This window comes from Salvelinus sp. IW2-2015, unplaced genomic scaffold, assembly GCF_002910315.2.
Source record: "Salvelinus sp. IW2-2015 unplaced genomic scaffold, ASM291031v2 Un_scaffold992, whole genome shotgun sequence".
NCBI classification, from domain to species: domain Eukaryota; kingdom Metazoa; phylum Chordata; class Actinopteri; order Salmoniformes; family Salmonidae; genus Salvelinus; species Salvelinus sp. IW2-2015.
Window position 1 is genome coordinate 359,166 of NW_019942676.1, and position 15,690 is coordinate 374,855.

Consider the following 15,690-nt stretch of genomic DNA (forward strand, 5'->3'; position numbering starts at 1 on the left):
TCAGCAGGGTAATTAAATGATGCTTCACTTCATACACCATAAAAACAAAATGACAGTTAAGTATTCAATAAGTAAATTAAGTTTTAAAAAGCACAATTCCTTTTCCCAAGGGAGGGAATTTGGAATAAACTAGGAATTGAGCCATAAAGTAGTGATAGTCAAATGTTTTCCTTAGTATGAATTAGTTGGTGGGGAGGGTATGAAGGAGAAATGTATTAGTCATTCCTTAAGTGTTATCATTTGAGATGTCTAATCCTTCTGTGATGATGACATGAAAACCTTTCAAGACAGCAGTTGTGTGTAATGAATGTTTTGGTGTGCTTGTATTTGGAGTCTTTGAATTGTAATGTTACTTATGATTCTTGAAACTGTATTTTGAAATACCTCTGTATAGTGTGTGATTTTCTGTGAAAATATGGAGTGACGATATCGTCAGGATTTGATAGCGTTTCGTATCATAATATGTTATTCAAGATATTACTAATACGATTTTTTGTGCAATACTGACATTTCCTTTTTTTAGTTCTATACAAACAAAAGAATGCTTAAAATACTGGTACACCACTGTTTTGGATAAGTTTTACATAAACATTTATTTATTATTAGATTTTGAATCAATATGAAGAACTCAAAATAAGGAATATGGTTTACAAACAAGATATTTCAGACATTTGATTAATTTAAGCAGATAATTAAAACCAACCAAACCTCTAACCTAAAACTAGTACAAAATGTCCTCTCTATGCACTCTGAGAAAATAGCAATTATATGGTCAATATATTAGTCACTACAACTCAGTTTAATCAGGAATAAATTAGTGGTTTTCACAGGTTAATTCGTCACAACTGCAAGAAAGCACTGTGTAGCGGGCTAGCGGCTAAATAAATACATGGCCTAGTAACCCCACACTTGTGTAATTGCACAGAGTATGGTTTTGGTTTCAGCCGGGCTTTGCATTCATCAATACAATATACAGGGTTCGACTAGGGCATGGGTTATTCATGTGACCAGTTATCATCTCTAGGCTCAACAAGTTATTTGTGAGATCTAGGAACATTGCACATTACCAATAATCTCACAAACGTAGCGGTACATGTCAGTACTCCATCCAATTGCCATATTCAAACAACATGCACTTCCTTCCTTCAATAAAAAGCCAGAAATAATCTAGAAAGTTATGGTGTACATTGAGAGCACTGGGAACTTCATCTTTCATTCAAGGCTCTCTGGAACAAACTTAAACCACGCACCAACACAATGGAAACACTTACTGTGAACGTGAATGTAAAAATACTTTACAATACTAGTAGGAATAGAAATTGTCGTTTTGTTAATATCATTTTAATCGAAAATTGTTATAAAAATGTATTTTGGTAATAAACCTCTGGATTTAAAAAATGCTGTAAATATTTAATGCCTATACATTCCCCATACTGCCCATTACATGTACTTACATGTACCTCAACAGGGCAGTTAGAAACCCTTTCCTAAGTACAGGACAGTTCCACATTCTAACAGACTGAAGGAGAGAGAGCCGACCATGATAACTGAAAAGATTGAATACTTATCTGTTACGTGAATAACCATTTACTTGGCAATTGACAAAATAAAATAAACTGAGTGGGAGGGGGTGAAATAAAGCTTTACTCATGATTAAAAGGAAACATTCATCATTTGAAAATGTCCCAACATTGTTGTGCCTCAAAATTACTTGTGTGAATTGCCAGAAAAATAATCTTGCCTTTTTGTCAATGTAGTACTTTATACTTTCCTCTCCAGTCTAATAATTATCATCCCCTTAATCATTTGCTGTTGCATTTATTAGGGGATGATGGTTATTGAGCTTTAGTTGTTCTTCTTCTCTGGATAGCCTGGGTAAGGAGCAGGAGGGGCAGAAGGTGCATAGGGAGGAGGCTGTTCCTATGTGGGAATAAACAGCGATAGAATATCTTAAAAACGCTGAACTAAAAACATCAACACAGCATAAAGTGCATGCACTGAATGGACATGGAGAGAATAACAGGTCCCTTACCATGGGCATGTAGACATTGTGGGGGTTGTTGGGGTTGAAATAGGCGCTGCCTGCTGCCTCTGCTGCCTTGGCATTACCTGAGGATCAGGGAGAGACAGAGAAATGAGGGGAGAATAATGCACATGTACAGTAACTGATACAGAAGCAAATGCTACTGTAACTGTAGAGTAGGAGAGACAATGGAGCACACTTAACACAGTATATTGCAGCAGGATACTCGTGACAAGACATCTTCCGGACAGAATGATGCACACTTCCAACTCTATTTCAATTCTCCAAAACCCACAAATAGACACACAACTGACATGTAAATGAGGCGTACTGAGTTCAGGCCAACTGGGTTGTTTCATGYGGTAAGGGAGACTAGGGGTGAGAGGTATTTTGTTTGTTTCTCCTTTTTAATATGATGTGTACCGMTTARGACATCAGCACTCCTTTCTRAGTGCCATGCGTCATGTGCTTCATATTGAYGCAGACTGATGGGATCAGACAGATGCAGCGATGCAGACATACAGAGAGAGACAGGGAGACAAACCTGCAGGGGGAGCAGCCCAGTTTTGGGGGGGCCCAGGATAGGGGGGAGGTGGGGCCATGTAGGCAGGGGCAGATGGGTACATTCCTGCAACACAAGAGAGAATACCCAAAATACTCATAACAGCCTTGGGGACACATCTTTACTTGAAGTAGTTATAAATATTGACACCAATCAATAGAATTCATACACTCATAACAATCGAGGCATTATCCAAAATTATTCCGTATTTAAGTGCTAGGCAATCTCTAATGTAAACTTAAATCTCCTAGCATCACAGCATTTGATTCTCAATTATTATGACCTAAACCTGCATAACATACAAACAGTTTTATAGTGATGATAAAGTTCTTTAATAACACACCTGCGGCTGCCATAGGGTAGGGATAGCCCATGTTGCCTGGGGGAGCCTGGTAGAAACCATTCTGCTGGGGTGGGGGTTCATACGGGTAGTTCTGAGGAACAGGTGGTGGGCCGTAGCCATTCATCACTCCAGGAGAGGGATAGCCAAAGGAGGCACCTCCGTTTTGAGCAGGAGGGGCACGAGATGCTAAAACAAAGTTGAGGGTTAATCCTAAAATACAGACTGGACTAAAAGAGTAACATGTATAACAAATATGTAGCCTAACAAATATAACAAACTTTGACWGCATTACRAGGAAATMCTTTAGTGATGTACATGTTWAATGAATTATTTAATTGTACGATATAAACTGAGTAAAGCAGATACTGTATGTTGAATGACAAATAGGCTCTGTACTGASAAACATGGCAGTCATGAAATTACTTACCATTTGTTGCCAGTTTGAAGAGGTGCTGACCTAACTCGATGGCTCCCCCACTGGAAAAAGACATCTTGAAGCTAGCCTGGCCTTCCCAGCCTCCTGAAACCAAAGAAAGTAGTGTCAAAACATTGATGAGCACTGTGTACTTGTCTTTGCATTAAATTYCACGTCTGATATTGAATTATAATCAGTGCTTTGGAGGAGATGTCACACTTCAATTTCTACGACTGCTGCTAAAAATTACTACTGCTGCTAAAAACTACTACTGCTGCTGGTAAAAACTTTGACACATAGACATTGTAAAGTAAAATGAGATTGTGGTTTACAGACTGATGTCAGCCTCAGAAAATCTCTGGCCTTGGCAAATCACCCTTGCGTAGGACACATCAGGCCATACCTGGGACTGGAGGCCATAAACACTTTGCCTGCTCTACAGTTATTTCCTCATGATGGTGTTGAATGCTATGGGAGGACAACAAACTGCTTCCTACCCCCAGCCTCAGCAGACACTGTGCCCCTGATGTAATTGGCAGCGAAGACTGGCTGCTCGATGCTGCAGCCCTTCATCAGGTAGTACGGGAACATCACAGACCCCAGGCTGTCCTTGYCATTACTGGACACAAACACCAACTGAAACGAGGACAAACAGAGAGAAAGAGGGCAATGAGATGGGATGCAGAGCAATGGTAGTCTTCCAGTTTGTGATACTCGTCGTTTGATGCGCCGCAGACAGGATGGCGTGAGTGGTGAAACAGAAGAGTCATATGTCCTTGTGAGTTTTTATTTGTATTTAAAAAAAAACTTTTTACCCCTTTTTTTCAATATCCACTTGGTGGTTAAAGTCTTGTCCCATCGCTGCAACTACCCTACGGACTCAGGAGAGGCGAAGTTCGAGAGCCATGCGTTCTCTGAAACACGACCCTGCCAAGCCACACTACTTCTTGACACACTGCTCACTTAACCCGGAAGCCAGCCGAACCAATGTGTCGTAGGAAACACCATCCAGCAGGCGACCGGCCCGCCACAAGGAGTCACTGAAGCGCGATGGGACAAGGGCATTCCGGCCGGCCAAACCCTCCCTAACCGACGCTAGGCCAATTGTGCGCCGCCTCATGGGTCACCGGGTCGCGACCAGCTGCGTCACAGCCTGGGATTGAACCCAGGATCTGTAGTGACGCCTCTAGCACTGCGATGCAGTGCCTTAGACCGCCGCGCCACTCGGGAGGCCCCATTTTGAGTTTTGATGTAGAGCCTTTTCCCAACAAAGTGATGTTAGGATATATAAGTTAGCCCATAAAAGCTTTTGTGCCGAATACATTACGTTGTTACAGGTGTCAAGCTTATGGGCATGTGGCAGCAGTGTGTAGGAGGGAGGTTCCTAGGTGTGAGAAGTGTGCAGAAGGGCATGAGACAAAGGAATGTGTAGCATTGGGGAAAGTAGTGGTATGTGTTAATTGTAGGGGGGCTGGAGATCAGAAATGTTCGGTGCGAGAGGCAGGTTGAGGTTTCCAGGGTTAGAGTAGTGCAGAAGTTGTCGTATGCTGAGGCAGTGAAGAAAGTAGAGGAAGATGGGTCAAGGGGGAGGGATCCTGAGAGGAGTGGTGTGAGTAGTAGAACTGTACCAGTACAGAGGGATAGGCTAAAAAGTGATATGTTTCAGTAAGATTGGATTTTTAGCATTTATAGCAATGGTTACCAACTACTGCAGGGATGGAACGTAAGTCACATAAAATTGAGATTGTGGTGGTAGCTGCAGAGATGTATTTGGGTGTGTGAGACTTGACGTCAGAAGAGTTACAGGGTGTGTTAAGTGGTGGTTTCCCATCTTTTCAGGCTGTTGACCTGAGGTAGGACTAAATAGATTTAAATAGTGGAGCAGGGTGGTGGGTTTTTAGTGAGTGCAGGGTTAGATGGTAGGGTATTTGTAGATTTTTTTGTATATATTTTTTTAAGCAAAGGGAGTTATACTCCAGTCTAGTAGGTGACGGTAATGCAACATTTATTGGATGCCAACCGCTATTAAACCTCATAGAAGAAAAAGGATTGTCTTCCAACAGGCACACAGGACCAGCATGGTCAGATAATAAACATACCCTGTATGGAGTGAGGTAAACAGTCCCTTTCTTGGTCCCCCTCAGCAGGTCTGTCTTGCTGGTGACATCACTGAAGGACAGCTCCACATTCTTGCATTCCCTCAACACACTAGTGGAGGATACATGTTCAGTTTAGGAATGTGTAGTGAATTTACAGATCAATAGGTATAGTATGTATGACAGGTCCTCCATAGGACAAATACTGTCGTAGAATCCTAGCAGAACCGAGTGTCAAGGGACATAGTGGGATTCTGTATGGTCTACACATCATTTCACATAGGCCTACTATTAGCATTTCACATACTGGTTGGTTGGTTGGTTAAATCTGACACTTCCAGAATGTGCCAAATCTAACTATTATGAAAAGTTCTTTATTCGTATATTTCCTAAGTTCCTGTTACTTTATCAACTTCCAAAAAACTGTCACACCGTTTACTTTAGACTCAGGTTGTAGTTGGGGCGGGCGGGCTCACTCTCTTTGTTGACTTTGCTGTGTCTACCTCCCTGGAAAACAAACTTATTTAGCTAGCTTACTCTTACACCTAGTTTGACTAAAGTAAGAAAATGTATCTAGCTAACGTTAGATTTAATACGTTTCAAATGCGTAATGATGACTGACTGACTGACTTAGTACTTAGGTAGCTTTTCCTGCCAGCAAGGCCAACAACAATGACGTTGCTGACTGGTAGCTAGCTAACAGTTAGCTAGCTAAAAATAATTAAACTAGCTAACGACTTTATCACTACAAAATAGCGCTTGCTGAATAAAAAAAGCAACCCAAATAGCTAACTGACATTGGCTAGATTTAATTAACACTAGGTATGAAAGCTATCTTGCTAACTAGCTAACATTACCATAACAGCTAACGTTAACTTGCGAGTTAGCTAACTAAGCTACCTTTAGAAAGTGAGCTTCGTGGCGATTAATGATTCACTAACCTCTCGCCGTTGTTAATCAAAACTCCTCCGTTTTGAGAATGATTTCGATTCAAAGCCATGTTCAGATAGTCTAATGTACTCTTCGTCGGGTACAGCTACACACTGGAAATTAGAGGAATGTCCCAAAAACCTCAAAGTGTTACGTCACAGGATCAGCTGTTTCATGTGCTGTMACTGCAATGTTCTGTTTGCCAACATTGTTTCCCATATTGTCAACAAGCCTTTGAATTGAGATTGTCATATAATTCTAGTGTGTTGAGGTTAGGTGGGATATTTGAGATTGGTTTGGATTAAATAATAACTCATTGTGGTTGTGAAGAGAGCTGAGTAGGCCTAAGGAGAGTAAATGCTTTTCATATATGATTGATTATTGTTTAAACATCATCCATTATGTCATGTTTTTATAGAATGTGCTTCAAGTTTGCCTCAGTCATAGTCCAATACTAGAACATCTAATGGGTGGCTATATATTCCAAATTGGATTATATAATTCTGCTTGTACAACCAACACATGTAATGGAAAAGTTAGTAGGCCAATTGTGTAATCAGTTTATGACTCATGAGTCATGACTTATGTATGGTCCCAAAAAAGGATGGAATACAGGAAAAAAAAAAACTAAATGTGAATAAATTTTCTCATCACTTAGTTTAACTATGTGTATATCATGTCCATTCCACTTTTAACTGACATAAGGCCTGTCTCGTCTCAGTGGGACAACTTTTAATTTAGCTACAATTATGTAGATCACATGAATTTACAAGTAATCTTGCTCTARGATCTTCCTCAAATTGCTACATGCAAAAAGTAGACTTCCAAATGTTGTCCTATATAGCTATTTTCATCCTGTTCCGTGTCTGCATTACATGGGGGACAATGCCATGCGTGGCCACAGTGACAGTAGGCCTACTGAACACAGTGTTTACAGCATAAAGATACAACGTTCTATTTCATTTTGTGGCTTCCAATATGTAGCAAAAATATGGGCCTGGCTATGTAATAAGATAAGATAGTTCTTTATTAATCCCCAAAAGGGCACATTTGATTGAACCAGCCAARACATAACACCACCAATAAATACACAATAAAACACAACAAAGGACACACTGACATTAAAAGCAGCACATCATCAATGAATATAAGTGCTCATGTTAAAAAGCCTCATAGCATAGAATGGGTGGGTACAAGCAATCGGTACAAGCATTGCCATAGGGACTGAGAAATGAGCATGGGGACTGTGAGAAAAGAGGAGGGGATTGAGGTTGTTATGTAATAATTGCATTTACTGACCCTGAGGTGAAAATTAATTGCCTAGTATTGTATGCAGAGTGCAAATGTGGCATACATTACCTTCACTTTACTTTGACCTTTTAATCAAGGGTGATATGTCCTTATTTTCCTTAGGATTCAACATAGAATTATAATGAAAGTCCACAATATAGCCAAACTTTTCCCCACAGTAGGCTATTAAAGAAAACAATGGGGTAAAAGTTGGAAGGATCCCTTAATAATAAATCAAATGTATTCATAAAATGAAATGTTATCATTCATTCAGTCCCGGATGTGTTACATACAGCAGGCCTACATACAGTCAGACTGTGATAATTGACTTAATCACCMGTAGGCTAACAAAGCCTGACGCAATGTCCTGCCTCATCACTCCAATTACTGGTCTTGCAAGACACGTTTCTTCACTACACAAAGAAACCACACAAATACCGCGCAAAATATTACTTTTGTCACAATTATATTGTTCAATTGTGAATCATTTAACTAATTAAAACATAGCATAACCTGTAGCCTAACAATGCTACTTATGATTTGTGTAATTTTTGCATTCTTTGCGCCATATTACCGATACCTTTCAACTCTCGTGCAGCAGAAAACCGCTCAAACTAGAGCACAAGATGCCCTGCCTCGAGTCACCTGCACCGCCCGACGAATACGCGCAGTTTTCGGTCAAGCGGTTCTTCATAACCTGCGCGTAAAAGGTAAATAGCCATTATAGTTTAGCCCTCTATATCTGCAGATTTTGTTTGTTTAATTAGAAAGTATGGTATGCTGGTTGATCTCATTTCCCCCAGACAGGTCTGGAGTCAGTGTGCCTGTGCCAAAAGCCAAAGAATATTGTGGAGTGAGAAGGGGAGAGAAGAATGGTACTCTTTCTTTCCAGAGTCGATATGACAGTTGCTACACACAGGTTGAGGTATGGTCATGTATTTTTGATGTTCATTGCATTGAGAGGTCTTGGTCTGTGTGTAAACCTACTGATTGCCATATCAAACCACTTTGGTTTATCTTTAGGGTGACACAGTGGTTGTATCTTTGAGAGTTCAGCTGGATGCAGGGGATCAATGGTACAGGGTCAAAATTAGCTGCCCCCTACTCAAGATGATGGCCCAGAAACCCATCATCGGTCGCACCTGTGAGTTCATATAATTTCATAGGGAGTGAATTTTAGATGATTTATCCCACATAGTGATTGCAGTGCCATTTAGTACCACCTCTGTAAAAGTCATTCTTCCAATTTACTTTCCTTCAGCACGATCAGGAAAATGCAGCATCCATAGAGCTTTGGGTGTGGACTGTGGGCCCCAGGATGTCTCCAATGATGGCTGTCTCAAACTGGGATGCTGCTATGATGATCATGACTCGGCTTGCTATTACAGAATGAACAGTAATGGAATTCGCTTTGTGTGTATTTTGTACAATGGAGAACATGCTTCTGAAAGAAAGTATCAGCAGAGGGATAGTGACTGTCGTGGTGAGATTGGCGCATAGTGATATCAGAGATTAAATGTCAAGAATAACTCCTTGTTTCTGTCTCCTCCTCTTGCTCTCAGCCTGTTCTCTGGATGGCCATTTTGTGTTCTCTGTGAAGGCGACAGACACTGACCCCCCACTCAACCCCAACAACCTTGCCGTCAAGGGTCAGCCACAGTGCTCTCCTGTAGCTACCTCTGCAGATACAGCTGTCTTTAAAATCGGGGTGAGGGAGTGTGGCACAAAGATGATGGTGAGTCAGTAGGTCTAGTTTGCCTTCTGCCCTATTCTACAGTAGTATATTTCTGTCCTGAATGCCTCTGGTAGTAGTATAATGTTGCTTTTTCTTGTAGTGTTGAATACTCTTAGGTATGCTAAAATACCTTGTTCCCCCTCTTATATTTACAGGTGAATGGGGATGTTGTAAGCTATGAGGTGGAGGTTGAGGAACTGCATCCAAAGATTACGGGCAAACATTCTCCCTTCAGGTAGCTGCTTATTTCTCTTCCTGCCTGTGGACAGTGCACTACAATTTGGACTACTTTACCATATCGTGGCTTTAGCCAGAACCTAATTGCTTGAAACTGCTATGGAGTAAATGTTTTGAATGAGACTTGGTTTGTAGTCTGCAGGTCCAGTGTCAATATGAGGGGTCAGCTCTCCTCCACACTGATCTGTGGTCCTTAAACCCAACTAACCCTCCACCTGTGACTGCACTGGGGACTGTCCGAGTGCAGATGAGAATAGCCACAGGTACTGTAGTAAAACAATATGGTTTCCACAGACCAAGCAAGGGATGCCAAATCCAAWCACTGCAAGTATATGMCATCAAGAGTTGTCACTTCACACACTGTTACACTGGTAGACCTCCATCATCCTGGCCCTTTTCTTTTTTCCAGATGAGTCCTTTACCTCTTTCCTCCCTGAGGACCAGCTGCCCCTGACCCTCTATCTGCGTAAGCCTGTGTATGTGGAGGTGTCAATCYCTCCACCCTCCCCTGACCCCAGTCTCTCCCTGTGTGTGCGTGACTGCTTCGCCTACCCTGCCTCCAGACACTCCGTATGGACACTACTCTATGATGGGTGAGAGGGAGGGAGACAAAAGTTTTCCTATACTGACTCAAGATTAATCACTGTGAATATGAAGACTGTCAATATACATTGGTTTAGTAGTCTCACTCCCATCCTTCTCCCTGACAGCTGTCCTAACCCTCTGGACAACATGAGGAGTTCTGTCCCAGTGGACAGTCAGGGGAAGACAACCTCTCACTCCCAGGTCAGGAGGTTTGATGTCAAGACCTTTTCCTTCGTGGACCCTGAGACGGGCAATCTCAGTGTGGAGGAGGTAAGGTCTATCCTATTTATCTGAAGTATCTGAACATTTTGCTAATATATATACAGAACAAAAGTATAAACGCAACATGTAAAGTGTTGGTCCCATGTTTCATGAGCTGAAATAAAAGATCCCAGAACTCTTCCATACACACACAAAGCATATTTCTCTCAAATGTTGTGCACAAATTTGTTTACATCCCCCGTTAGTGAGCATTTCTCATTTGCCAAGATAATCCATCCACCTGAAAGGTGTGGCATATCAAGAAACTGATTAAACGGCATGATCATTATAGAGGTGCACCTTGTTCTGGGGACAAGAAAAGGCCACTCTAAAATGTGCAGTTTTGTCACAACACAATGTCACAGATGTCTCAGGTTTTGAGAGAGTGTGGAATTGACATTCTGACTGCAGGAAGATCCACCAGAGTTGTTGCCAGAAAATGTAATGTTTATTTCTCCACCATAAGCCGCCTCCGTCGTATTAGAGAATTTGGCAGTATGTCCAACCAGTCACACAACCACAGACCACGTGTAACCACACCAGCCCAGGACCTCCACATCCGGCTTCTTCACCTGCGGGATTGTCTGAGACCAGCCACCCGGACAGCTGATGAAATTGAGGAGTATTTCTGTTTGTAATAAAGCTCTTCTGTGGGGAAAAACAAATTCTGATTGGCTGGGCCTGGCTCCCAAGTGTTTGGGCCTATGTCCTCCCAGGCCCACCCATGGCTGTGCCCTTGCCCAATCATATGAAATCCATAGATTAGGGCCTAATTTATTTCAATTGACTGATTTCCTTATATGAACTGTAAAATTGTTGAAATTATTGCATGTTATGTTTATTTTTGTTTAGTATAAATTGTCAAAACAAAGATCTCTTGGTCCTCCATCTGCAGCAGTGTTTCCCAACCCTGGTCATTGATGATGCCAACAGTACACATTTTCATTGTAGCCCTGACAAGCACACCTGATTCAACTAATCATCAAGCCCTCAATGAGTTGAATGAGGTGTGTTTTGTCCAGGACTACAACGGAAATCTGTACTGTTGGGGTACTGGAGGACCAGGGTTGGGGAAAACACTGATTACTGAATCTTGTTTCTCAGGTGTACTTTTACTGCTGGGTGGAAATCTGCACAGAGGAAGAGTGTAAACAACATTTCTCCATCACCTGTGAGTGTTTCAGGTCCCTATGTTCTACATTCACCCTAACACTGTGAATTGGGATATTTCATCCAATAGTCATGCTGTCTCATCCTCCTCCATCCAGCACCTGATGGTGAGAGGGCGAGGAGGGAGTCTGGGTCAGATCGAGTCACCCAGTTAGTCTCATTTGGTCCTGTGTTGTTGGGTCAGAACAGTTCTGAACAGGAACAGAATCATAGTGATCATCTGAATATAGGTAAGCACATTCCAAATAGGGGAGAGTGGGGTAAGTTGAGACTTTTTTTTTTTTACATTCAACATCACTCTGTCAAGGGAAATGTAGTATTCTTTCTAACAAAGATATCTACTTATTTCAGGATGTGTATCCCTGGAAATAATCTGAATTAATTTAAGCGTTAGTTTTTAAAACATAGCTCGACCCCGAGTAGTTGAGCCACATACACATTTCTGTACTGAATTAAATATTACCACCATCTTTTTAAAATCCTGTATATTTTTCCCAAACACAATCACAATTGCTCTTTGTCTTTTAATCAATTCAAGCATATTTCAACACAGGCTTAACACCTAACGTTGTACTTTTTTACACTTTTACATATACCAGCGATAATGCCTTGCATTATGCCTGGGAAGAACTCTTACATTTTCTCACTTGCCTTTGGCTCAACTTACTCCAAGGCAAACATTTTTACTATATTAACCCACACTACAACAATGCACTTTCATGCTAGGCTTAGGACCACATATTGAAGCTTATAGACTCCAACTGATGTATAGAACAGTATTTAATGATTTATTTTGGTTTAGATCCAAGCATCATACAATACTTTTTTGGACATAACTTGCTTACCTCTTTTCCATGTGGTTTCTTCCTTCAGACTCCATGAAATTACATCTTCCTAGTTTCTAGGAAACCATACCCAAAATGTCTAAACTTACCCCACAGCTCCTGTATGAGTGGAATGAAACTGACACTAACATTTTCTCTTGCTGGCGGCCCTCAGCATTTCAGGTGTCAATGTATTCTGTCACGGTCATCTGTACCTCCATCCTGTTCTTCCTCCTGTTCTCTTCATGGTCGATGAGTTGTCAAGTGGCAGAAAATGACGTGGAAATGGAAACCAGAAACAATGAGACTGGCCTACAGGTTGAACAAGCCCAATAAAGCACCTCTATGAACACTTTACAATTGGTATTCATTTCAACTACCATTAAATACCTTCACTGGCCATGTGCATTCCAATGCATAACAAATGTACATCACATGTATTATGCAGCCAGTTTGCCTTTGATACTTTGGTAAAGGTCACAAACTGAGTACATAGCGCTACAACTGAAAGTAAAATATCAGATATTAAAGCCTCCTATCCTACAGCCCCAGAAATAGCAGAATACAAGGGTGTCTGTTGGAAAACGAGAAGTGATCCTAAGGTATTGATTCACATCTTTTGAATCGAATACCAATCTAACTTGTAGACTGCATAAATTACTGTATCAGTGACAAACAAGACTATACAGAGTAAATTGATATTTATTGTCATCAATGGTGTGATTAGGTGGTTTAAAAAACAGGAAGGTGGGGAGAATCTCAGAAGAAACTTGATTCAGTAAGGTCGGAACTTCCTCTGTGCTCTTAGCAAAGCAATTCGCTGTTTGTCCTCTTCAAACTTTTTCCTCAGTTCAGCGATGTCTGAAAGAGAGAATAACCCTTTTCAAAATCCAGAGTGACTGAGTAATATGGACAAAGTTAGCAGTGAAGCCAGAATGACTGAACAAAAAAGTTAAAGTTTTGCACTAAAGAATAAAAGGATTTCACCACACATTGTGCTTCTGTTGTGATCAAATGACTYGAACCATAACTTACGTTCTTTCTGTGTGTTTCTGTGCTGCCAGGTGTAGAAGTTCATGAGCTCCTTTCGCTTCCTCTTTCTGCTCTCCTTCTGCAGAGCTTTCTGATTGGATACCTCACTGTGGGGGCGGGTCTTGGTCCCYCTTTTACCCCTGGTAACTTTTACCCAGCCCTCCTCATCCTCCAGCTGCTCCTCAGCCTCCTCCTTTTGTCGCTCTGCCTCCTGGGTAAGAAAAAAAAAATTGTTAACAGAAATACGGTACCTAAATGAGTTGAGATTGAGATACAGGGGGAGAATTTGACCTCTTCTTTTCTCTTATCYTAATCCTGCATGAAGGTGTCAACTGCCTCCTGTAGTTTGTCTGGCTGAGCAAATGACTGCTTGTACTGATGAATCCATTCTAAAGACAAAGAAACAAAGCGAGACAAGTGAAAGGCATGTTTAATACTGTATTCAATATGGGTGAAATGTCTTTCCAATTTTATACATTCTGCCGATATTTAGAAAAGACCAAGCATCTAGAAGAGCACTTTAAAGCTCACTCACTCTGTAGACCTGTCCACACAGGTCGCTGCTCTGTGGAAACAACCAATGGGACATCATGGGGATGGGACTTCACTGCTGTAATACTGATGGCCTTCTGAAACACGATGTAACCCACTCTGAACCCCTGTAGGGAATGGAAACAGAAAAGGCTCAATACTGAAAAGGTGTCCATAGGCACTTCAATAATCAATCTGATCTAAACACCGAGCTTCGTTGTCCGGATTCATGGCATACCTGTTTTTGTGCTGGTGTGAAATACTTAGCCAGCTTGGGTCCTGAGTGCTCAAAGGACCCTGGCTTCTCCCTGAGCTCCACTGACTGAACAGGACCAAACTGAGAGAAGAGCTCCTTTATGACACCCTGAAAGACAGCAGAAAGAGATTAGTACTTTTATACCTTATTTGGCCACACAGCTGTAGCACAAACATTTAATTTTTCTGTAGACTTGCTAATAGTACAACAATCACATGCACACTGATTGGTAATTGGCAGTCTTTACAACATAAACGTACCTCAGAGCAATATGGGGGAATGTTAAGGACAAACAGTGTTCTGTCGAGGGGTCTTTGTGTGGTTTTCTCTGCTCGCACCCGGTGCTCTTTTACACATATTTTGTGCTGAGCAACACTGTCAGTACTGAACTGTAGAGAAAGCACTGAGAAGAGTGGTTCAGTCAAAATACAGTCAAAACAGACAAACATCTGTCTAGGCAGGTCCTAATACATTGTCTACAACTCCAGGGAGACCCAGAGGTTACTAATGGTTTCAGCCTGAGAGTAAAACATAGTAGACAATCGTTGCTTAAGCTACATTATGTAGTATTAGGGAATGCAGTCCAAATAATATAGACTTCAAGTTGACCGATTTTAATCGTTAAACACCATAAGGCACCAACAACATCAAGACTCATGTGTTTACAAAGTTTGGTCTTGAAGCAAGCTTAAATTGAGTGTTCGACATACGTTGTGGAGTTAGCTAGCTAGAAGCAAGCTAGTGTGGTTGAAACAGAATGAGATCATGATCGAACTAACAAACACAAAATTATATTTTTTAAATCACATTCTCCGTTTACGTGTGTTATTTTAGCAATGGTTACCTGTAAAACCACCTGGAATAACACAAGCCTGGTTGGCATGTTTCGTCCTGGACGGCGCCATCTTCTTTGCGACCTTTCACACAGGAAGTAGAAATGGATTGGTTTTAGTCTAAATATGCTTAATACAAATCCCCCCACCAAAAATGTTAATCCTACTTTTTAGAGGCTCTAGCTGTCTCACAGGGGTTCTCAAAATGGGGTCCAGGTGTACTGCAGGGTTCCGCGGCCAGATCTCAACGTATATATTTAACATTTCATAAAAAATAAAAAGGATATTACTAACGGATTATACGACTTTTGGCCAAGGGATCCGTGGAATAAATGTAAAGTATGTAATAGATCACTATGTAATAGTATTTATCTACAATAGATGTCCTTAGCCCTGGGCAACATGGGCCAAGGGAGGCTCAAGGATATTGGTATTCACAGTACGCCACCATTTATACATTTTTAAACTCAATACTATTCCCCAATTAAAGCTTTAAAACAGCAGTTTGCTCTCTGCCTCATGGCAAAATGTGTAGAATTGCAGAATATCTTTAAAGCTGGAACAACA

General features: G+C 41.2%; 3 protein-coding genes across 3 annotated transcripts; 1 reads left to right on the plus strand and 2 right to left on the minus strand.

Moving 5' to 3' along the window:
- Positions 1-1,625: 1,625 nt before the first annotated feature.
- On the minus strand, positions 1,626-6,759 carry wbp2nl (WBP2 N-terminal like). The gene is made up of 8 exons (XM_024136665.2): positions 6,381-6,759; positions 5,443-5,551; positions 3,841-3,979; positions 3,356-3,448; positions 2,929-3,114; positions 2,568-2,651; positions 2,033-2,109; positions 1,626-1,920 (listed from the first exon to the last, which is right to left on the minus strand). The coding sequence occupies exons 1-8, from the start codon at positions 6,437-6,439 to the stop codon at positions 1,846-1,848; spliced, it is 822 nt and encodes a 273-aa protein (XP_023992433.1). The 5' UTR covers positions 6,440-6,759; the 3' UTR covers positions 1,626-1,845.
- A 1,231-nt stretch (positions 6,760-7,990) lies between these two features.
- On the plus strand, positions 7,991-12,913 carry LOC112069349 (zona pellucida sperm-binding protein 4-like). The gene is made up of 12 exons (XM_024136667.2): positions 7,991-8,369; positions 8,463-8,584; positions 8,683-8,803; positions 8,921-9,055; positions 9,222-9,394; positions 9,550-9,629; positions 9,767-9,894; positions 10,041-10,224; positions 10,342-10,486; positions 11,582-11,648; positions 11,746-11,877; positions 12,647-12,913. The coding sequence occupies exons 1-12, from the start codon at positions 8,186-8,188 to the stop codon at positions 12,805-12,807; spliced, it is 1,632 nt and encodes a 543-aa protein (XP_023992435.1). The 5' UTR covers positions 7,991-8,185; the 3' UTR covers positions 12,808-12,913.
- A 244-nt stretch (positions 12,914-13,157) lies between these two features.
- rrp7a (ribosomal RNA processing 7 homolog A) lies at positions 13,158-15,241 on the minus strand. The gene is given in 7 exon segments (XM_024136668.2): positions 13,158-13,332; positions 13,507-13,714; positions 13,795-13,892; positions 14,039-14,162; positions 14,273-14,398; positions 14,551-14,693; positions 15,135-15,241. Coding segments are annotated over 7 exon segments (846 nt in total). The 5' UTR covers positions 15,196-15,241; the 3' UTR covers positions 13,158-13,246.
- Between the last annotated feature and the right edge of the window lie 449 nt (positions 15,242-15,690).